Source organism: Medicago truncatula, chromosome 8, assembly GCF_003473485.1.
Source record: "Medicago truncatula cultivar Jemalong A17 chromosome 8, MtrunA17r5.0-ANR, whole genome shotgun sequence".
Lineage (NCBI taxonomy): Eukaryota > Viridiplantae > Streptophyta > Magnoliopsida > Fabales > Fabaceae > Medicago > Medicago truncatula.
The window spans coordinates 43945288-43972182 of record NC_053049.1 but is presented as its reverse complement, the minus strand read 5'-3'; the positions used below and the strand labels follow the sequence as shown (position 1 = coordinate 43972182).

The 26895-nt window shown below is 35.3% G+C and overlaps 2 protein-coding genes across 4 annotated transcripts; one reads left to right on the top strand and one right to left on the bottom strand.

The window, feature by feature from the left end:
- Window positions 1-11279: 11279 nt before the first annotated feature.
- On the top strand, window positions 11280-14431 carry LOC11443106 (alcohol dehydrogenase). The gene is made up of 8 exons (XM_003630356.4): window positions 11280-11636; window positions 11837-11972; window positions 12138-12207; window positions 12290-12383; window positions 12630-12843; window positions 13056-13197; window positions 13357-13527; window positions 14057-14431. Exons 1-8 carry the CDS (start codon window positions 11378-11380, stop codon window positions 14246-14248), a joined length of 1278 nt encoding a protein of 425 aa, XP_003630404.1. The 5' UTR covers window positions 11280-11377; the 3' UTR covers window positions 14249-14431.
- A 2935-nt stretch (window positions 14432-17366) lies between these two features.
- On the bottom strand, window positions 17367-25386 carry LOC11442657 (DDT domain-containing protein DDB_G0282237). Of its 3 annotated transcripts, XR_005643488.1 has the most exons (12): window positions 25227-25386; window positions 24270-24423; window positions 23877-24049; window positions 22150-22568; window positions 20808-20886; window positions 20112-20455; window positions 19389-19819; window positions 19122-19254; window positions 18818-18979; window positions 18655-18743; window positions 17591-17933; window positions 17367-17455 (listed from the first exon to the last, which is right to left on the bottom strand). XR_005643488.1 is itself a non-coding variant. In XM_003630355.4 (11 exons), the coding sequence occupies exons 2-11, from the start codon at window positions 24380-24382 to the stop codon at window positions 17783-17785; spliced, it is 2094 nt and encodes a 697-aa protein (XP_003630403.2). In that variant the 5' UTR covers window positions 24383-24423; window positions 25227-25386; the 3' UTR covers window positions 17446-17782. The 3 variants fall into 3 exon arrangements, 2 of the variants coding, with proteins under 2 accessions (XP_003630403.2, XP_024628987.1); XM_003630355.4 differs by having other exon boundaries at window positions 17446-17933; XM_024773219.2 differs by lacking the exons at window positions 17367-17455; window positions 17591-17933; window positions 18655-18743 and having other exon boundaries at window positions 18838-18979; window positions 19058-19254.
- Window positions 25387-26895: the final 1509 nt, after the last annotated feature.

Here is a 26895-nt window from a genome sequence, read left to right as displayed (position 1 = left end):
AATACAAAAACCAAAAAACCTTTCCCTTTAATCATTTTCACATATCTGCATAATCATAATGTTTATATCAATAATCAACTCATGCATTAATAAACCCGTTGAACACTTAAACCTTGTACTCTTTCTCGACTTTGAGTTCCTTGTATCTGGGGCTGAAGAAGAGGATGATGAAGAAGTTTCCACTGAGGTTTCTCGCATATTGGGGCATCTTGGCCGTCGTAGCTGCAAATATGAAGAAAGAATGTCCAGAAGAGGACTTTCATGTACAAAGATTGGCACGAGATGCTACCATCTGCCTTGCAGGGATATTGTACTTCATGCACATTTCAACAGGGGCAGCCCCCCGCCATCCCTCAGTATTCAATGTAAAGGCACTGTGCCACATGAAGGTCAAAGTCCTGTCAACGGAAGTTCCAAAGAAAACCAAGATTGATTGAACTTAAAAGTGTTATTGCCGGGTGTCATGGACAGTCATATCAAGAGGATAAAGCAAGTATTCGACAAAGAAGGCTTGTCCCCGTGAATGTCAAGAAAGTGGCTTTGTGCTTAAAAATATGTTACCCAATTCTAGGGGCAAATGGATGCCAAATTACAAAGAATGGTGGTAAACTTGTATGTCCTGTAAATACTGATGCAGTCAAGAAATACTTTGTTAAAATGAAAAAGCTCGATAAGTCGCAAACCTGAAAAGGCGGCTTAGGCAAAAAGAGCGTCTCGATGGACTGAAAACCCGAAAGGGTGGTCCATGCAAAAGTTAGAGACGTTTATAAAAAAAAATGATTATCCTGATAGATTGAAACCCGCAAGGGCGATCTATGCAAAAGTTAAGGATCACGACAAAGTAACTGCATCTGGTCGGACATGACTCACTTGGGACATTTCAGCTGTCAAAAGACCTCCGGCTCATTGCAAGGTAATTGCACTAAATCAGATATGATTCATCTGAGGTATCTTAGCTGTTAAAGGACTTCCGATCTGAAGCGCCGGCAAATCAGAGACTCAGAACGGTGGAATCAAAGTTGGTAGAGGAAACAATAGTTATTGTGTTCAATGTATCTTTTCCATATAATTACCGTTTTCCAAACTTTTTAAAATCCGTGGAGCCATGCCTTTGGCAGGCCACCACTCCATTTACATTAATTTGAGCATATGCCCATTTATTTGAAATTCTCATTCATTCTGTTTGCAAATTTTTCTTCTATTTTTGATGTTAATACCTAAAGCAAAAAAAAAAAAAAATCTTTTAAAAACTTTTTTCATGTCTTCTGAAAAGCATAAACAACAGGTACATCTTCTTTGAACTTATGGGTAGGTGAAACATACATCAACATCCGTCTCAAGTACAGTTAAACTCTACAAGGTAAGCATGACCAAAAGTTGTGAGATGACCTCTGTCAAAAAATATATATATACAAAAAAAAAAAAAAAAAAAAGCTCGCTAAGTCGAAAACCCGAAAGGGCGGCTTAAGCCAAAAATGAACGTCCTGGTGGACTGAAAACCCGAAAGGGCGGTCCAGGCAAAAATTAGGGGGCATACAAAAAAAAGAATATATTCCCGGTGGATTGAAAACCCGAAAGGGCGGTCCAGGCAAAAGTTAGGGACTAAAAAAAAAACAAAAAATTGAAATGAAAAAGACAGAGGCATCACCGCTCAAGTGGGTCGTTTGGAAGAATCACTTTGTACTAATTTACAAATGACAACTTCTGCCAAGTGGTTAGATGAAATGGCGTCTTCTGTCATAATGATTTAAATGTTGGCAACTTCTGTCTGTGCTTTGATTGATGACGATTTCAGCTGGTGGTTTGAAGAAATGGCGACTTCTGCCATAATGATTGATTGATGGGTTTCATCCCGAGAAATGGCGACTTTTGCCTATGTTTTGATTGAAGGCAACTCATGCCAATGGTTTGTTTAAATGGCGACTTCTGCCTATGTTTTGATTAAGGGCAACATCTGCCAGAATGGTTGATTGATGGGTTTCACCCCGAGAAATGGCGACTTTTGCCTATGCTTTGATTGATGGCAACTCATGCCAATGGTTTGTTTAAATGGTGACTTCTGCCTGTGCTTTGATTGATGACAACTTCTGCCAGGTTTATGATCGGTGGGCTTTATCCCCAAGGAATGATTACTCCACCATCAATGGTCTGTTTATTGGGTCGTATCCCATCAAAGTTATGCCTAATGGGATGTTACCTCTTTAGTAGCCTGATTATGGAGTTTGTTACCTCTTCAGTGGTATGGTTATAAGGTGTGACCCTGCCGTTGGTTTTGATTAGTGGGCAGTTACCTCTTCAGTGGTATGGTTATAAGGGGTGACCCCGCCGTTGGTTTTGTTTAGTGGGCAGTTACCCCTTCAGTGGTTGAGTAAATGGTTTGTTACCTTTGTTACCTCTTCGACGGTATGATTGATGGGCCGTTCCCCTTTAGCGGTATAATTCATGGGCAGTTACCCCTTCAGTGGTTGAATCAAGTTTTGCTATCTCTTCAGTGGTATGGTTATAAGGCGTGCCCCCTACCGTTTGGTTTGAACATGGGTTTTTACCCCGTAAGTTGGTTTGGACATGGGTCGTATCCCATCAGTAGTTTGAATATGGATTTTACCCCATCAGTTGGGTGACTGTTGGGTCGTATCCCCATGAGCAGTTTGATTATTGGGTTGTATCCCTATCATTGGTTTGATTATTGGGTTGTGCCCCCATCATTAGTTTGATTATTGGTTTGTTCTCCTATCAGGGGTTTGATTTTGAGCTTTACCCCACTAACGTTTTGTCTGGAGGGCTATACCCCGTCAGTGTTTGACTCACCTCCTGTATTGGTATCCCCGTGGAAGATTCTCGAGTGTTTGTGCTGCAATGCCGGGCTATTTCCTTTTAGGACCTGTCCAAATCTTGTCTCAACAGTCTTCCGTTGTACTGTCATATTTGTCTCGTACATGTTCATTCATTCATGCATAGATAGCATGCACACAAATATCATTCATGCATGGTTGCATTATTACCAAGTGTCTTATTTCAGTGTATCTTGTAAAAAGTATCATCCCCAATGTGTTTGATTCAAGTTTGTCACCAATTAAAGTTTATTTCAAGTGGCAGGTCCCACCGAGCAATCTTTGTGTCAATTCAGTTTAGCTCCCCAGTAACATTTGTAAGCTATCCTCGTACCGGTAGCAAATGACTTTAATCTTGTTGGTCGTTACCTCTGAGAAGGTAACTGACGATATTTCCTTTTTGAATGTTGGTCGTTATCCGAGTTGAGGTAACTGGCGGTATTTCCTTTTTGAATGTTGGTCGTTATCCGAGTTGAGGTAACTGACGGTATTTCCTTTTCGTATGTTGGTCGTTACCCGTGTTGAGGTAACTGACGGTATTTCCTTTTCGTAAGTCGGTCGTTATCCGAGTTGAGGTAACTGACGGTATTTCCTTTTCTTAAGTTGGTTGTTACCTGTGTTGAGGTAACTGACGGTATTTCCTTTTCTTATCGTAATTTGGTCGTTACCCGTGTTGAGGTAACTGACGGTATTTCCTTTTCGTAATTTGGTCGTTACCCGTGTTGAGGTAACTGACGGTATTTCCTTTTCGTAAGTTTGTTGTTATCCGAGTTGAGGTAACTGACGGTATTTCCTTTTCGTAAGTTGTTCGTTATCCGTGTTGAGATAACTGACGGTATCTCCTTTTTGTATATTGGTCGTTACCCGTGTTGAGGTAACTGACGGTATTTCCTTTCCGTATGTTGGTCGTTATCCGAGTTGAGGTAACTGACGGTATTTCCTTTTTGAATGTTGGTCGTTATCCGAGTTGAGGTAACTGACGGTATTTCCTTTCCGTATGTTGGTCGTTATCCGAGTTGAGGTAACTGATGGTATTTCCTTTTTGAATGTTGGTCGTTATCCGAGTTGAGGTAACTGACGGTATTTCCTTTTCGTATGTTGGTCGTTATCCGAGTTGAGGTAATTGACAGTATTTCCTTCCGTATGTCGGTCTTTACCTCAGTAAAGGTAAGTGACGATACTCATGTTCGTATGTTCGTCTTACCACAGTAACGGTAATAAAATAATATTTCCTCCCCAGTGATATCTATCAGTTTTTTCCCCAGTCAATGTATTTTTGTCGTCCTTGCATTCATACTTGCATCGCAGACATTCATACCAGTATATTCATAAGCATTGCATTCTCAGCATTTCAACTAGTCAAAAATTGGTGTACTTAGTATTTAAGTCTCTTCGACCCGTTGATTTAAAATTTTCATTTTTTTAAATCTCCGTGACGGAGAAACTTAAATAGGGGCATCTGTCATACCCCAAATTTTGACCACTTTCCTCTATTCTTACCCATTTTATTCGTATTTTTAAAGTCGGGAATTTTCGTCGTTTCAGACGAAATTTTGACAAAGAGGTTACTTTGAAGTACCTCATTTTTTATTCCGAGTCGGACCCTCTTTTCTCTTTTTATTTTCTTTTATTAATTTTAATTTTAAGATTAGTTACTTTTTTATATTTAATAATTTTTATTTTCGATCTTTTAATTTTATTTTTCTTTACATGATTTAGTTTAATTTGTTTTATTTTATTTCTTATTAGATTTATTTTATTTCTTTTTAATTAATTAGTGTCAAAAAAAAAAACAAAGTGTCAATAGGTCCAAAATAAAATGTACAAGGTCTAAAAAAAATTTCAAGTCAAGTGTCAACTTTAACATTCCTTTTTCAAAATTCACCATAATTGTCCATCATTTCCATTAAACCTTTTTTCCTTTTTTCATCAACCTCCTCACCTATAAATAGAGCCCTCATTCCACACAATTTGACACACCAAAAGTTCTCTTGAGTTGTCAAAGAACTTTTCTCTCTTCTCCCTCTTTAGCTTGTGTTGACGAGCTATTCTTTTCTTCTCCCTCCTTTTTCTGTCCCTTCGGAATAAGTCCCTTCGGAATTTTGTCCCTTCGGTAATTTTTGTCCCTTCGGTTGTCCATTTCTTTTATTTTCTTGCATTTTATTTCTTTTTAGCATTTTTGCATTTTTATTTTATTTTATTTAGCATTTTAATTATTGTTATTTATTTTCCAGCAATTAGAATGTATTTAGGTCCAATGTAAATATAAATGAGAAAAGTGTGTGGGTGTGTGTGTCCTTTTATTTCTTTACCGCCTTAGATATATCCAAAAATGCAAAAAATTAGATTAGGGATTTTGTGGTGATCCAACGTCACTACAAAAATCCACGTGCTTATATTTTTTATTGCTCCGTTAGTTTAATTTTCATTTAATATTCCAAAAAACAACAAAAACATGCAAATAATCTGCAAAACTCCAAAAATATTTTCTTAATAAACCTTGGTTTGTAACCCAAGTGTCTTTCCTTTTTATTTTCTTAATCAAATGCTTAATTGAATTAATATTCATATTAGACTTGATTTTCTTGTAATTAAAACGTGAACAACCTCACCTTATTTTTTCTCTCATGCCTTGAGGCCTCTTTCTTTTCTTAAAACCCATTTTCAAAAATCTTAAAATCAACCTAACCCACCAAAGAAATTTTTGAGGTGAACTACATTGGTTTTGATCCCTTTTCTTTAAGGGTATGTAGGCATAGGATTTTTTATCCTTCCAAATCAAATAAAAATAACCAAAAACATACTTCTTCTCCCTCCATTCTTTCACTTAGATTTTTAGGTAATAATTTTCAAGTAAGCAAATCAATTTAGCACAAGGTAAATTAGGTAAGAGGTTCCTACGGAATACCGTAGATGTTTAGGGTGCTAGCACCTTCCCTTTGCATAACCAACCCCCGAATCCAAAGTCTCGATGAGGGTTTTTACTCATTTTTTCCCTTCCCACGAATAAAAATCGAGAGTTCAAAGATTAACGATTCATATCAATTAATGGTTTGATATCCGAAAATCACGAGCACAATGTTTAATTATTTTCTTTATTTCAACTTTTATTGTTTTCTTTATGTTTAATTATGAGTTCAATTTATTTTGTTATGTGTTTTAAGTTTTAAGGTTTACTTGTGTTATGTTTTATTTTTGAATTTGTTAAGTTTAATTTTGTTTAGTTAAATGTTTACATTGTTTAATGTATAAATTGTTTAAACTATGTTTATTTTTCTATTATTTCAGGTTCGTAAGCTGCGTGTGGTAAAATCGATTAATCATGAGGCTAAAATCTTGAGTCTCGGACGCTCAAACGGGAATCAGGATTGGTTTTGTGATCCGCTTAGGGAGAGCGGGTTACATGATTTGGTTTACCTGGGCTACGCCACTGTGCCTTATGCCCTGCTGATGACTCTATGCGAGAGATGGCATCCCGAGACCAGCACTTTTCACATGCCCTTGGGGGAGATGATTGTCACCTTGGATGATGTCGCATGTCTGACGCATCTTCAGATTGAGGGGTGGATGTTGAGCCATGGGAAGAAGATGCCGAAACATGAGGGAGCGGCACTACTGATGAGGCACTTGGGTGTGTCGCAGCAGGAGGCGGAGAATATTTGTGGTACGGAGTACGGCGGGTACATTAGTTACCCGAAGCTGAGGGAGCTATATACGAGGTACCTTGGTAGGGCTAACGTATTGGCGGATACAGAGGATGTGTAACGCCCTCTTTGAATTATTTGATTTATTTGATTGTTTTAATAAGTTTAGAATATATTTATATGATTATGTGATTTATTAAGTGGCTTATTTTATTATTTAATGGAATAGGATTTGAAAATAAAATAAGATTAAAGTTGTGGGGGCTGTTTTGGAAATTAGATGAGTGATATTTTGTTGTTATATGTTGATATTTATTAGTGAAATATATATGTTATTTGTTGTAGAAATATATGTTATTTGTTGTAGAAATATATATGATTTGTAGTAGAAATATATGTTATTTGTTGTAGGAATATATATGATTTGTAGTAGAAATATATGTTATTTGTTGTAGAAATACATGTTATTTGTTGTAAAAATATATATTATTTGGTGTGAAAATATATGTTATCTGGTGTAGAAATATATTTCTTATTTAGTGTAGAAATATATATATATATATATATGTTATAGAAATATATTTGTTATTGAGATATATTTGTTATTCGTTATAAAAATATTTTATATATATATTAGAATAGAATATTGAGATTTTGGGGAGATTTAGATATAAGAGAAAAATAAGTAGGTTAAGGATTTTTATAAAAGGGGATAGTTAGAATTAGAAAATAAGGTTTTCGTGCAAACTGCTTTTGGGAGAAAAAAGGAGAAAATGAGAAGTCAGAGAAAAACAAAAGAAGAGAAGAACCAAGAGGAAAAGCTGCCGATCGTTAATCTTAAGGTAAGGGTGAGACTAACATTCAATCTTATTAAGTCTGTAATTCAGGATTACTTTAAGGAAGTTGGAGAATTAGGTTAAAGTGAGGAATTGATGATTAATTGATGAAAAGTTGTTAGATTGATGTAGAAACTGTTTACAGACCTTAGATAATCCATAGGATGATTACAGGAATCGGTTTTAAGGTTTAAACCAAGTGATTAGGTGAATTTTCGTGAAAATTGTGATTCTGCCTGAGCGAGCAGATTCACTCGCCTAGCGAGTGTGACCAGAGAGCTGTCATGATTTTGTAGTTTTGACCTTTAAGTCGAACCTTAGATGTTTTTGAGTGCCTAAACTTGTATGATAATGATTAGGAAAGATTGTAGATTGAGATTGAACCTGGAATAGTTTAAGAATGAATCTTTGTGAGTTGCACCTGAACTCGCCATGGCGAGTAGAGGCTCTCGCCTCGCGAGCTACCCATTTACAGAATACCTTGTTTAAGTTAAATGCGATCTTTGTCCCACGTGATGTTATGAGTTGACCTTTGGGGTAGGACTGAAGCTTTAATGATTATAATGAGGTTCAGAGAGGATGATTTAATATTGTTGATTTACGTTGATGATTAAATGTGAAAAGATCTATATAACGTGAATGTTGTTGATATGAAGTTGCAAATGGTTATATATGAAGATTATTATTGATGGTTACTCGCTGTATATGTTTAAATGATGATTGCCTTGCTGATGTGATGTATTAATATCATGAAGATCTAATGTTGATCTAAGTTGTTTAAGTTGTAAGATGTTGATCCAAATTATTGGAGTCATAAGAGATGTCTAAGTTGTTGAGTTGTTAAGATGTTGAGTCCATTGCATACTCATTTACGTTGGGTGATGGCTTGATGCTCTGTAATGTATATTTATACATAATATGAGAAGGGAGAGGGCTTGATGCTCTGTGAGCCTATTTACGCTCAATACGTTGGGGCTTGATGTCCTGGTTGGTACCACATGCATGATTAAGAAGTTGAAGTTGCATATGTTGAGTTTAAGTTGTAGAAGTTGCATTGTCGTTGTCGTTGAGTTGTCATTTGTCAATGAGTTATTAATAAAGAACTAAGTGAAGTGTTAATATTTATTAATCATTGTTGTTTATGTGGTGTTGTTTATATTATTATGAGATGATTATATTATTATGAGATGAAGATTATGTTGTGTTGTTTATATTATTATGAGATGATGATTACGTTGTGTTGTTTATGTTATTATGAGATGATGATTATGTTGTGTCGTTTATGTTATAAGATGGTGTTTATAATGTGATGATTTATGATGTTATATGATGATGATTATGATTTGATTATTATGTGTTAAGTGATGATGTATATAATGCGATGAATATGAAGTTAATAATGATTAGAAGTTGATTGAGTTATTAATGAAATATTATAAGAAGATTTAATGTTATTAATTGATGAAGTTTAAGTTGTTAAATGCTTTTGATGAATTATATGCTTATTATTATTGAATGTGAAATCTCACCCCTTCTACTTGGAAATGTTGCTCTTCGTATGAGTAACTTGCAGGTGATCGAGAATAACTAGCTGTGTCTCACTGTGAGTGGCTATCTCTCACTGTGTCTTTAGGTGCTCTAATACGTAACGGGATGGGAACTTTTGTGTCTATTTTCTATTCCTTACGTATTGCTTATGATTTTACATGAATATGATTTAGTTTGGATTTTTATGAGATGTTATGATGAGACCTTCGTGCCAAAGACTATTTTAGTTGTTGAATTAAATCCGCTGCGAAGTTTTGAATATTTATGTTGAATTGAATTATGAAGGATAAAATTGTTATTTATTCCATTTATGATTTTTTAAAAGTGTAGCATTCTGTTTATGTGGAAAACTCTGATTAATTGTTATGAAATTTTTATGTTGGGAAAACGGGATGTTACAGGATGCAGAGGAGATGGAGGAGCTGCAGAGGGTTAGGACATTTTGTGTGAAGTCCTATCTCTTATATCTTGTAGGATGCTTGTTGTTTGGTGATAGAAGCAACGAACCCATCGAGTTGGTCTATCTGACGACCATGGAGAAGGGCTACGTGGGGATGCGTAATTATTCCTGGGGAGGGATGACACTCGCATACCTATACGGCGAGTTAGCTACGGCGTGTAGGCCTGGAGACAGAGCTCTTGGGGAAGCGTGACACTGCTGACTGTAAGAAACTTATAAATGTGAACCTTAACTTTTATTTTTTGTTATATTTTTTGGTGCGTAATAATTTATAAATGTGATTTGTTTGGTTTGTGCAGGCATGGTTTTTGGCGCATTTTCCTGGTTTTTCCAGTGTTGATCCCAACACTGACTACATGGAAAACTATCCGGTTGCGGCGAGGCGGAAGCTTCAAAAGGGTCAGAGAGGGGGTCACATATCGGTCACTGTTTGATCGTATACAGTTGGATGACGTATGTTGGAGGCCGTACGAAGAGCACAGGGAGATCCAGGATTTTGAGGAGGTTTTGTGGTATTCAGGCTGGATTATGTGCGGTGTTCCTAAGGTGTACCGTCACTTACCCGAGAGGGTTTTAAGGCAGTACGGATACGTCCAGACCGTCTCCAGACATCCGACCGATGTTGTAGAGCTGTCACCGCCTCAGATTGTGCAGGCATTCGTCGACTTCCGCACTCACACGCTTAAGGCGGTCGATTGGGGTGAGCAGGCAGGAGAGCAGACATGGCGGATGATTATGTGTTATGGTACACTAGGTGTCTCACCCTCAGATTTTGCCACCTCTTCCAAGAGATCTTCCGAGGCCAGCAAATGAAGAGCAGATCATTGCACAGGAGTGGGAGCGGTATGAGGCGAGAAGCTCGCTGGACTCCTATGACATGGTTAGTGGCGTTGTTGCCTATGCTGATGAGCAGTTAGGCCAGGAGGAGGCCATGAGCATGACCCCTCAGCAGTGGTTCCAGGCCATAAGCCATCTTTGGGAGCAGATCGCGCCTATCTTGACCAGGAGGCGAGGCCAGAGGCCGAGGAGGATGCAACAGCAGCATCAGCAGGACCAGGACCACTAGTAGTTTGTTTTTTGGGACTTGTTTTTTAGTTTTGGTATTTTGATGACATTGATTTGTATATTTGTATTTTGATGACATTACTTTTAATTTCATGAGATATTTTACTTTGTTTAATGGTATATAAAAATGTTGGTTTAATTAAGTTGTGCATTTGCGCCAATATTTGTTTTGTCATTTTAACCGTTATGCATAAAAAAAAACAGGTACATATGTTGTGTTTTGTGTTTGAAACACATTACAGGTTCCGGAAATGAAGTTAATGCCTCTGTCTTGGCTTCAGGACGCTTCGGCAGTAAGGAAATCCTTGATAGTTAACTGCCGAGGAAATTTTCAGTAGTTAACTGCAGCCGGTTTTCTAAAATTTCGGCAGTTAACTACCGAGGGGCATTTAGGTAAATTACTCGTGTGTCTCAGCCAAACCAAATGTGTCAACAACAATTCTCTGTTTTTTTTTTTTACCCTCAAATTGAATTCATTGATATGGTCACTAGTTTAGTAAGTATTTTAAATTCACATAGCATTGATGTCTACTCTTAAACAATAGTTTGAGACAAGACACACAAACTTGGAGTGTGACGAGGTCAAATGACAGGAATAATACTAAAATATTTTTACAATAGACTTTAAAATAAAAAATACTAACATGTTTTTTAAATACTTACTACAAAACAATAATAATGATGATAACAAAATAATAATAATAATGATTGAACATTAAGATTAAGATTAGATTAGATAGGACATGATGACATGTCATTTGGTTTTGGATGTGTGCGTGTTGTAAATTGATTTGGTATAAGAGGTGGGTGATGTCATAGTGATAGTACTAATCTTAATAAATGTTTTATTACTAATACGAATATATGACTTGGCAATTTTTTATTAATATTATGTTCTGAAGAAACAAGTATAGATTATCTTGTCTTGATGCCACTTTGTTTCAATTTCAAAGATTGGATTGAATTGAATTGTCGTCTGTCTGAGATTGAAAAATGGCATCTGCAATAGTTCGTAGGAACATCATCAGAAGCAACAACTTGAAAAGGTTGTCTTGTTGGCGTTTGAATAATAACAAACAGTTGTTGAATAATGTTGAAGACGCATGTACCATTTACACAGAAGCTGTTGGTGGTGTTGGATTACCATCTTACATGCGTGGTGCTGTTTTTCGGGAACCCAACAAACCTCTCACCATTGAAGAATTTCACATTCCTCGTCCCAAAGCTGGTGAACTTCTCATCAAAACCAAGGGTATTTTTTTATCTCTCTTGAGGCTATATATATTCCATTCATTTTTTAAATTAAAAATAATGACGTTATGTTTCTGATCCTAAAACTTGTATATTGCAGCTTAATTGTGGTTGTGGATTGTAATTCAAAATGAGTGTTACCACTATGATTGGTGGTTATTATTGGATCTGATTGTGTAAAGATGTGATTTTTGAATGCAGGATGTGGAGTATGCCACTCTGATCTTCATGTCATGAAAGGTGAAATTCCGTTTTCAAGTCCTTGTGTTGTGGGCCATGAGATTACTGGTGAAGTTGTTGAACATGGACAACACACTGATTCCAAAACTATAGAAAGGTTAAAGTTTTTTTTTTTTTTTTTTTGTGTAATTGAATACTGTCAAACTGCCACATTTTTGTGTGATAATGCTATGATGATGAGTTTGCATTCAATGAAAAGATTGATTGTTCTTGATGACTAGCAAAAAGGAATAACAAGTAGGATTGTTCTTGATTGTTTCAGGCTTCCAATTGGATCTCGAGTTGTTGGAGCCTTCATTATGCCTTGTGGCAACTGTTCCTACTGTTCAAAGGTAACATTGTATTACACACTCCACTCCATTTGTCAACTGAACTATGGTCTTGGTGTTTATGTTGTCTACAAATGGTATGCAGGGCCATGATGATCTGTGTGAAGCTTTTTTTGCTTATAACCGCGCAAAAGGAACCCTATACGATGGTGAAACTCGGCTATTTCTTCGAGGCAGTGGTGAACCCTCTTACTTCTTACTTGATTCACATATTACCGATACTTCTGAAATGAATGTATGCTATCATTATTCCCATATAGACGATCTTAATTTATACTAAGAGTATGTGTTTACATTGTCGTAGTTTTCTCTGCTATGGTATTTCATATTCAGCTGATACAAATTTCATATTTTTTGAGAGTATTTATTGCTAAGAGTAGAATCCTTCATAACTGGAATACTGAAAATAATTGGCAAATTTATAGGAAACCCGATATACATGTATAGTATGGGAGGGCTTGCTGAATACTGTGTTGTGCCGGCAAATGCATTGGCGGTATTGCCAAATTCAATGCCATATACCGAGTCTGCAATACTAGGATGTGCTGTTTTTACTGCTTATGGTGCAATGGCTCATGCAGCCGAAGTGCGCCCTGGTGATACTGTTGCTGTTATTGGAACTGGGGGTGTTGGTTCTAGGTAACTAAATCAATTGTCAAGTGGATGTCACATTGTTAAATATTTAATCATCAGTGACTACTTCCTTTTTCTATTTTTGCTGTTTCGATAATGCTTGCTTAAATGGTCACTGATTTGAGAAGAAAACTCTTTATACTATGCAAAACTTTTCATATATCTGAGCAGTAGGCTCTGATCACTTGTTTCCATTGTAACTTTATCACCGCTTCCAGTTGTCTGCAGATAGCTAGAGCATTTGGTGCCTCGGATATAATTGCTGTTGATGTTCAGGATGAAAAGCTAGAGAAAGCAAAGACACTTGGTGCAACTCACACAATAAATTCGGCTAAGGAAGATCCCATTGAAAAGATACTTGTATATGCATTTCTCTTTCGCCTCATTGTTTAATTGCCAGAACTCTATCTTGTGCGGCCTCTGTCTATTAGCTCCTAACATCACCCACTCACACTATCGTGCATAAATTATATCGCTTGAGAGATCCTTTATTTAATTGTTTTCTCTAATTTCACGCAGGAAATTACTGGTGGAAAGGGTGTTGACGTTGCTGTTGAAGCCTTAGGGAGACCACAGACATTTGCTCAGTGCACACAAAGTGTGAAAGATGGAGGAAAAGCAGTGATGATTGGACTGGCACAAGCTGGTTCTTTAGGAGAGGTGGATATAAATAGACTTGTTCGCAGAAAGGTAAGTGCTTTGTGTGTTGTATACATTGTCGATCGTTACTATAATTACTTTTTCTACTCTGACATATAACCACTAGTTTTATTCATGTTGGATTTAAACTGTTTAGCACACTTATCGTTATTAATGTTTGTTTTGTTCTAGAATTTGCTTCATTTTTTTCTGCGATTTATCGCAATGTCTTAATCTTGCCCTGCTCAAGCCAAAATTAGGGGTATGGGAATAAGAATTAGGTTGTACAAGTGGTTTTGCCTTTACTTGAACTGTTGAACAAATGATTCAAGATAACCTTTGGGATTAAATTGTTCATATCAAGGGCCGCTTTTAAACTCAATTGAGTGTTACATGTGAACAATATGGAGACTATAAATATGTAATATTTATTGATAATGCTAATTTTCTACCAAAGCAGAATTGACGCGAAGTGCTAAAACATAAAGTATACATTACTAAATGACAATAATTTCCTTTAGTGTAGCACCTCACTTATTTGACAAATTCATCCAAGCAAATTAAATTTGTATGTGAACAGATAAAAGTTATTGGCTCATATGGAGGGAGGGCTAGGCAAGATCTTCCAAAGTTAATTAGATTGGCAGAAACAGGTATCTTCGACCTTGGCCATGCTGTTACAAGAAAATACACTTTTGAGGAGTCAGGCAAAGCATTCCAGGATCTCAACGAAGGAAAAATAGTCGGTCGGGCTGTAATCGAGATAGTATAGCTCTACATTCCAGGCAATGCTTTTGTGCAACGACGACCATATGTCTCACACATTGGAGTTGCAAAGGTGTTGGTGTCCTGAGAACACATATAGGTGTCTTCTACTCTGATGTGTTAACTGTCCTAATAAAAATAACTTATTGTAAGGATGTTTGCAAATAAAAACTCTTTTTTGTATCGGTCACTTTGCATCTTGCTCATGTAGCGGTGAAAGACTCGTCATTGGTATGTATGTCATAGAAAGATGAAAAAATATGCAAAAAAAAAAAAAAGTATGAGAACTAAGCGTACTCCAAGAAAGAAAGAAAAATCACTGATTTCCAAACTAAACTCATTTCAACTCATTTTAAACTAGTAAAGTCTTCTTTAAAAAAATAGAAAGAAAGAAAAATCATTGATACTTCCAAAATCCAAACTAAACTCATTTCAAACGAGTAAAGAAGTCTTCTTTAATAAAATCGGAAAATGTATTTTTTATATAAAAAAATCTGGTACATGTAGAATAATAAGGTGAAAGTATTCACCAAAAAATTAAAGGCGAAAGTTGGGGGTTATAATCGAAAGAATTTCCTGTAATTTTCTTTTTTTTTTATCTATCTCATAGTTTAGTAGTGAAAGAAGATTTTTGGCGTAACATAAAGTTGTGGTCATGTGACTGAAATAACACAAATTTAGGTCCAAAAAAATAAGGTAAGGCTGCGTGCAATACACCAAAATGATAGGACTCCTTTCTAATCATACGTATGCAGGAGCTTTAGTGCATCAGACTTTTTTTTAGAGTTTAGCAGCGAAACATACACATTCATAGCAGATAAATATTCACCAAAATGTTTTCATTATTTTCATGTTTTTATTATGATGATGAGATAAGGTAATTAATTTTTTTTAAGGAAGGTAAAGCAATTAATATGATTATAATTTGTATATATGTTTAAGGGGATACCAAATATGCAAGTATAAATTTATTATTTAAATTTTTATTATAATATTTACTCATTTAAAATATTTTGGATGTTTATAGTTTTGAATAAATTCAATAATCAATTTTTTGATTAATTAAAGTAACAGTAGTAGTCATTGTCAATCATCTCGAAGATATTTGAAATTTGTGCCTTGAGGTTACCAAATGAAACTCGAACATTGTGTTAATATTTTAGTTTATAATTTTCATAATTCAATATTAAAGAACTTTAAATATGTTTTTAATTGTGTTGAAAAATCTATGAAGTTTTGATACTCCAAAATTGAAGATGTATCCGCATCGGATACTAATACTTCACGAATATTCGTAAACACTTGTCTTGGAAGTATGTAAAAAATATTTTATCAAATATATATCAAATACATCAATGATACTCGCGGATACATATCTATGATATATGTGAGAAATTAATGGAAATATACACGAATGATGGTAGCAAGAGAGAAAAGATTCAATAGCATTAGACAAGACTTGATTTATTTTAATGATGTTTGTATTGATCTTCTATCATAGAGATTAAAATATAATATGATTTAGAAAAAAATTCTAAAATGTATTTTGATAGTAAGTATATATATTTTTTAAATTGTGATCATTATAATTATCTAATGATGAAGAATAATGAAAGGATCTTCTTTACATGTATATCATTCTTACCATAAATTTTTTGTTAATGTATATAGGCCTATTGCATTTTGAATTTCAAAAATTTCACATCTATCGCATTCCTACCGCGTATTCGGACTTCATAGGTTAAAATTATACAATATTTTATGATTTTTTTATTTATTTTAATCAACATAATGTAAAAAGTACAAGTACTTGAGTATTCAAATGACAGGGGTGGGCAGAGCTACATGTTATCCAATGTATTCATTCATATGAACCCCTTCGGTTCTTTAAATTTCCACCAATTATCTCCATTTTTAATTTTTTAAACACCCTGAAATTTGAATATTGCACCGCTTTTGCACCATTCAAACTCTCTTCTCTTGGTTATTAATAATTCAATTCAATGTTCCCTCAAAAAAAAAAATCAATTCAATGTTGTGTACAAATTATGCACAATAGACAGACATTCTTACACATGGACATGATACTTCTTTGGAGTGGCTGTAAAGGAAGGAAGTAAAAGATGATATTTGATACTTTCTGTTTAGAGTAATGTACATATATAATGTATAAAACGTATAAGATGATATTATTAAATATATGAATATATAGATTAAAATTGTATAATTCTAATAGTTACATTATCATATAAAAATTTGTTTATATTTTTCTACTGACATGTATACACACTATATTTAAAGGAAATACATAATTTTGGTGTGACATTTTCTCTTTCAATTATATATTTCATTTAAATTATTTAAATCTTAGTTAAAATTCATTATAATGAGAAGAATATCTCCGTCAAAAAACGATAACAATCTCAATACAATAACATTAAACACTAAAAATGAGTTTCAATTGATGTTATTTGCAAAAACTTATAATTAGATGTGACAAAATAAATATACAATTGTTCACAATAGAAAAATGGATAAACGAGTACGTTTGTGCTCGTTTTTCCACCAACTTATTATTATTTAAAATAAAATATTTTCAAATGGTACATACACAAGTGTCAAGGTTGTTAACCACTTTGGTACGAACATGTAGCCTATGTTTGGTATCACACATGGGTCAGTGTTATTAAACATACCACATACACTAATCAAAATTGTTATTTTAGGTTTATTGAAAAATCAAAACCTAGGTATATTGAAAAAAAATGAATTTTTAAGAGCAGAAACACATTTAATCTATGTTCTTCACCAAAGTTGCTTCTGTAATTATATTTACTAGCTTTGTCAAACGTATATGCAGAGCGTTTGCAAACTATGAAACTCAGATGGACTAACCAGAACATAAACTCTTGTTCAGTTCAGCAACATCCATGACCTGAATGTAGCAAATTCTTCTATATACTTGAGTTTGACAACTATGCTCCGGCTCCAGTGACCATTCCTCTTTTAATAAGATTCTGCGATGCTTAATAGAAACATAAGCAAATCAGGGGGATGAAGCTCCAATGGAGGGTCTCCATATTCATATTGTAGCTTCCCCCAGTCGAAGGGTCTCTACTACAATATCAGCACGCAACCAAACAATCATTGAGCATCACATTCACAACCATTGAAAAGGCTCGCAACATCTTTGAACAGACATGATTTATCCTACCTAGAAAACATCTCTTCATAAACAAAAAGGGAGTATTTGTTACAGTTTCTACTATTATTGAAGGATGGTGCAAGTCATGCAAAATTTCATATACAAGCGTAGACACGCTTTGAACAGACATATGATTTATCCTACCTAGAAAACATCTCTTCATAAACAAAAAGGGAGTATTTGTTACAGTTTCTACTATTATTGAAGAATGGTGCAAGTCATGCAAAATTTCATATACAAGCGTAGACACGCTTGTCCATCATCCAAAATGGATCCAAAAACTACATTCAACGCTATGAAACAACTCAGTCTCTTAAAAATTCCAAGCTCCCATTGCTAATCTTCTTTCCACTTGTTAACATATTTGAGGAAAGCACTGGCAGGATTTTCCCTGGGTGGAGCTCGAACACGAGTAGACCTTCGAAGCACAGACTCGTCATTCGCAATATTCTGCAACAATTCCTTTGATCTTTTCTGCAGTTCTGTGCTATAAATATGAAACGAAAAACAAAACAAAATCTCCAGAAGTCAAGGGGGGGTAATTAAAAGTAAAATATAAACAATTAATAAAGTGAATATAGAGGGAACTCTAAAAAGTTTCAATAATGTTAGTTGAATCCATACGTTTGTTAAATAAGCTACATTAAGTTAGCACATTTAAATCCAACTTTCTTTTTGATAAAATCTAACTAAATAATATCGCATTACATAGTATCAACACTTCTCGGTTTTAAATTTTAATAACCCTCCTCTACACCAGTATAAATTAGCTTTTTATCATATAAGAGAACTTAAGTCTAACCTGTTTCTACAGTCAACCAGAGGATGAGGGTAAATTCTATATAAATTTTGTAAAAATTTATTCCTTAGATTTCATTTATTTTTATCTGTTCAAACTTTAAAGTATAAATGGCCCGGGAAGCATGTATATGTCACTGTGTTTAATGTTGAGCTACCAAGTTTAAAACTAGAATTGTGTTACATGTACAACCAAAATTGAACAACTAATGCAACACCCTTTGATAATGTGAGAAGCACGCAAATCGAAATCATTAAAAATAGATTAAAAAATTGCAAAAGAGTTGTTGGTTGTATCAAAATGATGTTCATATATCATTACTCTTAAAACTAAGACATTTAGTTACGCATATGAATCCAAATACAAATTGTTATAAAGGCATTCAGCATGAAAAACTAATTGAACTCACCATATACTACGATAATTTATTTCCAGTTGTTTTTGCAGTGCCCTTTCCCGCTCACCCTTGCAATTCAGCGAACCGATCAATGCATCAAGCTATCACGCATGCCAACATAAAATTAGAAAATGTAAACAAAATGCAACAAAAGCAGGCTATCTTCATCAAGTACCTCTTCCTTGCTGCTGTAGTATCCCCACTCCTTGGAGTCGCAGCTTTCAACAAATATCCTCCCATCGCGACGGAACCACCAATACCTATTGTAGTCTCGGTCTTTACCTAATGGGCTTCTACTAATAGGTCGTTTCTCCATCTCTCGTTCAAAGTATTCTCTCTGTATAATAGAAAACAAATAAAAGATACATTTTAAGAACAGAAAACAATATAAGCAAGGAGATGGTTGCAGTATTACCCTCTGCTATATACTATTTTAAGAACTGAGAACAATATAAGCAAGGAGATGGTTGCAGCATTACCCTCTGCTCTATACTATTCTTCTCTGATGGATCCTTTCTGGATAATTCTTTTCCATTTTCTGCTGGTTCTTTCAGCTCTGTATCCAGGTTTTTTGGAGTCTTTTTTGAAGCAGGGCTTGAACGCTTAACCCCGCTGCAAATTGAATTTCAAGAGTGAAAAAAGGTGAAATAACTAAGATACATGACAATGTTGTGTGTGTGTGTGTAACTAAGATACATAATAATTTGATGTAAGCATAAACAGCAGCACCCTTAATAAAACCTTACCTTTTACCCAGTGAATTGTCTTGCCTAGATGATTCTATCTCTCCATTTATTTTCTTCCCCACATGTCCATTTTGTTTAATGTGATTATTGTTTGAAAGAATATCAGCACCGTTGAGATGATTCCCGTTGCTTTCTGAGTCAGCTTTCAACCTCTCTTTTTGTTCTCTTCTCTTTCTACCTTCTTCTAGTGCTTGTTCTCTTTTAGAGGCCCCAAGTTCCTGCCTCTGTTCAATAAACTCATCCAAGTTTTCCCTGAAAATTGCAGTTTCAAGGGCTCGATTGACCAACTCACATAAGATTTCTAGTTTAGCACTGGCATCTACAAGGCAATAATGTCCCCGTTTTATGGTTCCTTCACAGTGCCGTAATTGAGGAATATTGATCATTTCTAGAAAATCGCATAAATATTCTCTCCAGTTAACCATTGTTATCTGAAATAAAAATGAATGAGATAGTCAAATCAAAAATAATAATAGGATTAACATAAATTAAGCAGTCACAAAGGATACCAGATAGCAAGAAGAAAGATTCAACTGGTAAAAGCCATCTCATGAAATTTGGACATCTATTTTTTGGTGGGGCCTGGGTTTGAACCCCAGACCTTGCATATATTATGCATTGTCCCTACCAACTGAGCTAAGCTCACGAGGACAGTCTGGACATCTATTAAATTATGAGACTAAGAGTCTAACAAAAAGGATTATGAATAAGTTAGATGGTAACCTTCTTCACACTTCGTTTCTGTACAGCTGAAGTGTATTCACCATCATCTTTGATAAGAACTCGAAAAAGTGCAGCATGAGATTCGACAAGGAGAACCGCATTCCCATCCTTATGGCAGATTGCATTTTCAAAATCTTCCAAAGAGTACGGCGACAAGTTTAACTGTTTACCAAAAGAAGTACAAAAATCCCACACCATTAAGAGATTCCCTACACAATGCATTGGAACATTGAAGTCTCTTGATGGAGAAGGACGATCAGTGAAAACAGGGTCATCTGGACTAGGCTTCACCAATAGATCATCAATGGGATATTTGACTGGGATTTCCTTGTGTTCTTCATGTTCTGGAGAATTTGAAAACAGCATTTTTAGATAAAACTAAATTACAAGTTTTCATCAATGGGTTTAAATTTTAATTTCTAAAATATTATGTTGGCATGAAAGCTCTGTGTTGCAGAAGATTTTACCAGGTTATGAATAAAAAAAAAAAAAAAAAAAAAAACTTACCAGGCAGTTGTTCTATCTAAGTCATAGGAGAAAACATGTTTTAATTAGATACACGACAAGAAGAGATGCACAATTCCAACAAAAGAGAAAAGCAACGATGGTAGGAAAATAGAATTTGATCAGAAAACAACTCAAAGATAAAGTCATTAAATCAAGAAGCCAAAAATTGCTTCAATCTCTGAACTTTACCTTTCTCTTGTGCAGAACCATTGACTAGTGTCCTGTCCAACTTCTTTCTTTTATGTTTATCGGCTTCTTCCATTGATTCCTAACCATGAAAAATTTGAGATAGAAAATAGTGTCACGAAATTCATTCAGAAAATAACAAACCAATCAATGAAACCCTAAATTATTATATCCCATTTATTATTATATTCAATGTTGTCAAAATCGAGATCTTGCTTAAGATCGAGAGGGGAGGGGGTAGCAAGATTGCAAGATGTAAGATAGCAACCAGGATCTTGAAATCTTACCCATTAATTACGCACAATCGGGAAGGGTAGCAAGATCAAACCAGGATCGCAAACCAAAAGAAAAATTGACACGCATACCTGTGTGTGTGTGTGTAAATTTATACTAACATTAATTGGGCCTACTCTCAACTTCTTGTGTATGTTTCACAAGTGCGAGGGAGAAAGACAGGACGGAAGGACAATCTGAGGGACGAAGTCTAAAGAGATGAGGGTTACAATCTGAGGGGCGAAGGCAAGAAAGAGAGGCAAGGGTTAGAACCAACTTGAATATAGTCAAGAGCTATGAAGCACGGACACTTCTCGGATTAGGCGTGTCCCGTGTCGGACACGCGTCGGTGTCCGACACGACACCTATGATTACACTAAATTATATCATTTTCTCAAATTATTATACGGGTCAGCGTGTCGGTGTCTGTGTCGTGTCCGGTGTCTGTGTCCGTGCTTCATAGGTCAAGAGATGTTGAAAATTAATTCTTCATTCATTTTTCAATCTATAATTGGGCCTCCGTGGAGAGAACTCGGCCCAAACCAACGTCGATAAAAAGCAGAGCAGTAAAAAATAATTAGAAAGAAAATAGAGACACAAAAACAAAAATGACCCTCTCTCACGTAACCGGCCCAAACAACCATAACCCCTAAGTCACCCTAAGTTTATTTTTTTACCATGCCGCTTATTTCCAATAGCAGCAACCCTTGACCGTTTCACCTTCCCCTTTCTTGTTCGAAGGTGTGACGGCCAGAGAAAGCAAAAAAATGGTCGTGCAAGACGATCAGATATCTTAACGGAGGATGTGCAGAATGAGGTGGGCCACGTGGATGTGGCTGCATATTCTGGCCCAAAAAAAATGATGATTTCACAATATAGAAGCAATTTCGTCACTATCTTGCTACAATTTTGCTCAAAACGCAGTCTTCTTCGTGATTCACGATCTAGGGGGCGAGGAGTAACATCGCAAAACTCGTGAGATCTTGCAATTTAAATTGCAATGTCAATAACATTGATTATTTGAGTATATCTCATAAGTAAATTATTTTTTTATAAAAGAAACAAAATCTACCTCATTATTCCTTTTCTTGGAGCAAATTATAAGTCCGTCTTTGAGAAAAACCTTTCCTCTTAATTCCTCAGGAACATCGGTGGAGATACCATGATTTTGTGCCAGTTTGTCATGTAAAACCCAAGGGGCATTTCGATAGGTAGATTCCCGGATGAAAGACTTTAGAGTATTTCTACTAAAAAGGGGCTTCTTCTGCACCAAATCTTCTGCATGGACTTCTGTTTTTTCACTTATATTCTTGTTTTTGTCGTACCAAGCTACCTCATAACAGTATTTATCGGCTCCTTCATGGATGACTTTTAATATTTTGCATGGACATACATCATCATTTTTTTTTCCATACAATTCCGCACCAACAAACAAACGCTCCTGCAATTTTTCAGCAAGAGAATCGGCAAGCTCCTTCAAAGGGAGCATACCTGCAATAATAATCACTAATCAATCCGGCACACGGTAAAAAATAACACAGGCATTCTGACGAAAAGCAAAGTAATTGTATAATTGAGTAGCTGGTATACAGCTCCAGATCATTTGCATGTAGCTATTCAAAAACAGGCATGATTAATGTCGCTTACAGTTCCTAAAGCATCTCTTTTACTATTTTTCCAAATTTTTTACAAATAATAACTCCAAACCATGTCAATTTGGTCTCTGTAAGTGCTACGGCATTATTACTCCTATTCGTATAATATAATGAATGAAGATATGAATATAATATAACTCAGATAAAGGCAATTTATCGAAGTTAAACACTGGTAATCGAAATAACTTGTCAAAAAAAAAACTGTGACATTAATTCATAAAATGATTTACAAAACATCATCATTTGTTGTACAGCATTCTGTGAGCAAACCAGGACCTTCAGTGGTAACTGATAATTGAAGCAATATGCAGAAAAAGATATATCAAAACTGAAATTCCGTTGATCTCAATGTCAACAGAAGCAGACATATAAAAGTTACACTGATTATCCTGATAGATTTTATAACTTATTTGACCAGCTTCACAAACCTACTGATGTCTAATGCAATCAAATGGACAAATAACATGATTATATAAAATAAAAATAAAAGAAGAAGTGAAATAACATTTAGTTAGCCAATTCATCTTCAATGTAGTCCATAAACATGAGTAAACAGTAAACACAATACTCAGCATATCAATTTATATACAGAAAAATTTAACACTTAGGAGCCTGTTTGATTTCAGAAAATGGTATCTGTGTTCACTTCTAACTACAGAACAGTCACCTTGTTTTCACTTTGCTTCCTGTTTCGAAAAACTTTAAAAAGAAACAACAAAAACAAAAAAGTTTTATTCATTGGTTTCTGTACAAATTGTTTGGAAACGTTAAAAGCGTAACAAGCACCCGTCCAAACTAAATAAGAACCCAAACCATCAGTGCAGCACACAGGTCTAAAAGCTACAGTCCTCTCCCATTTGAATACCATTGTGGGGATCAAAACAAATCATTTAACAGTCCTGTGGGATTAAACAGTTGTGTAATCCATCAAAAGATGCAATTTCATATCCATTCATGTGTTCTGAAACAGGCATTTATATACTGTATATTAACCCTTGTCATTAACTACCGCACATAAATATGGATTTAACAAGTATCAGAAACAATTGCAGCCAACTATACAATTACTTGAGCAGGACAAAAAGAAATGGCATAACATCAAAATAAATTTTTTCAGTTCAGCTCAGACGAGAGTAACTCTTACTGTACTGAATGATCTTTAAAGCAGGAGTCATGAATTCTTTTGGAAACTGTAGGAACTTCTCAGTCGCTCGTTGTTCTGACACAATAGCCTCTTCATAAGTCAAGCCAGTTTTTCCAGTGACCTTACATGACCAAACCCTCTGGCGGTATAGATTCAAACGTTGCAAATAATCGCTAATTTGTGTTAAGGTAAAACAACCCATATCCTCTACTTTTCTACGACGAAGTATGAAATGCAAAAGGCATAAATCATACATAAACATTGCACTAAGTGGTCAGAGATGATAGATTACCCAAATTAATCCAATTTTTAAGCACATTCAAGTTAATGACAGTTAAATCAGTAATACGAAGAAGAAGAAATGAAATAAAAATAGATGACTATAAAGGATACTGATAATCTCGAAAAATTTCTTTTGTAAATCGAACTTGGTAAACATGCTCATCTGGCTTCAAATCCTCGGGAGGCTCAGCCAAAGCCAAAGGCTTTCTCCTTAAAAGAGGCATTGAGAAAGAATCTCAGTTCCTGTCAGACAGAGACATGCACCCTGCATAGAAAATTCAACAGAACATAAACCCTTGAGCATTACAATATTATGATTTTAACAGTTCGATACCATTTACCAAAAATGTCTATTTTTTTAAAACAAAACAAAAGCACCCCTAAACTGAAAATGAAAATCCAGTTAAACTTAGAACAATCCGATACAATCTTACTAATTGAAACATGTTTGGAATTGCATCACAATCTCATCTCATGCAATTAAATTAAAATCATTTAACAAGGCTAAGCGTCTCTGAAGCAAAAACCCTAATTTTTTCCCCAGAAACAAACATTGAAAAATAACCGTAATACACCAAAACGTAAAGTTACTACAAATCCAAAACCAAGATACAAAAAAAGAAAAACAGAAAAAATGAATTAAATATTAAATTAAATTGAATAAATGCACAGTGCATTGAAAATAAAAACTCCAACATCGCAGGGTATAAAGACAAAGCCCTAATAAAAGAGAACAAAAGAAAACCCTAAAATGCGTCGGTTATGGAGATCTCGTAACGCGTGAATTGTCGAGTAACGAAATAAGCTTACGCCACCGTGGAAAAGCTGCTGCGGCAGCGACGGAGAAACTACCGACGAAGGGGAAAGATTCACCGCATTACATTGATGAAAAATCGAAAGAGAAGATATGAAAAAATAAAAATCGGCGAATACAGATTAAAAATTAGGTTCCCGCCACAACGGAAACAGTTGAAAAAAATGAAATAAAGTAGCAGAGGGAAAGAGTGTGTGTGTGTGTGTGTGTGTGTTCGCTATGCAGAGTGTGGTGCGATAGAGAGAGGATCTTACGGTGAAGAAGTTGTTGAATGCGTGGTGAAGAGAAACACGAGGAGAAAATGAGTTTGTGTTTATATATTTTGAACCCGAGAGAGAACTTTCTCACGTTTCTCTCCCTCCTTCGCTATGGGAAACCCACGACGCACACGCACCTTCTCTATACGTGCGCACCTTCGCACGGGTCGGTCATGGTCAAATCAAATATTTACATTTACATTTGCATAAAATTATATTTATTTATTATCAAAATGGCAATTAATTATCGTTGGTTCAGCGGCAATCAATTGTCATTTTAGTGCGAACATATATCGAATCGGATACATAACCACCACGCATATTCAAAAACACTCAAACACAAATTATACTCCCTCCAAACTCCAAGAGATCAAACTCCGTGAAATTTATTCAAACTCAAGCAAGTAATCAATCAAGTAAATGTTTAAAATCTCTAAGCATACTTCACGTTGTTAGTTTTATATGCTCGTTACTAGTATGTTAGTGTTTTATTTTATGATATTATTGAATTTTCTAGGTAGTTGTTGATCAATTACATCTTTTCTTTCACTCTGAATGTAGTTTAAACTATGTTTTAGTGCAATATGGTAATTTAATAAATGAAGTAACATAATGTGCGTTGTATGTATATTTTGTGTTTGATAAAATATTTCAAACAATGTTTTATTGATTATTTTATAATTATTGTGTGGATATGGTTAATGTAGATGGTAGGCTTGAATTCAGTGGAGTGGCCTAACTGAGCTTTGTACGCAGAGCGAATGTTGTAGCCAACCTTCCTTCTAAAAAGAGCCAAAGTAGGCTCAATGATGAAATGGGCACTTCACAGGTGGATGATCAGCACTAAGACGTTCGGAATAACCATTACGTTTGATGAAGTATCGTGCCTCCTACGCATCTCGATTCATGGCAAGTTGGTCGATCACATGGCTAAAATCTCCCAAAACGCAGGGTGTTGTTCTTATGACTAAGTTGTTTGATGTTGAGGAAGAATATGATATTGTTGTTGCTGAGTGTCGATAATATGAAGGGTGCTCGCATTGGATTTGCTTGGTTGAAGCAAATATTAGAGCGACATCACACTCAAGTAATCCAATTGGAAAACGTATCTAGGAGGGAGGACGACATAGTTAACCGCCGAAGGTGTTGCGTACGATGAGGGCTTTCTTGCTTTGTCTTATTAGATGCATGTTATTCTCATACAAAAGTAATGAGCATATATAGGTGATATTTCTAAAGCCTTTTTAAGACCTCGACATAGCTAATGCGTAGTTTTTTGGTGGTATGACATTCTCCCATATCTATCATTACTTTTCTGATGCTGCTAAACTCCGTATAATGCCGATGGATGGATACATTACCATACAGTAGGTAATTAATCGCACTTTAATATATATATATATATAAGGACATATCAAATGATATGACTCTTTATTATGAGAGGATGAGAGGGTTAAAGCTCGACTCTTAAATCTAATCAAACGATTATTATGGCTACACATCATTTTCTATGGTTATCTCTTTCGGCTTTTTCTCCCTCTCTCGTATCCCATCCTTGCTTTTATCTTTCTGCTTCGTCCAATTCTTTCAAATTTCATCCCTCAGCAGTTGATTTATATTTAAAGGACGAATTTTTTTAATGCTAGTAATAATAGTAAAGCAATGG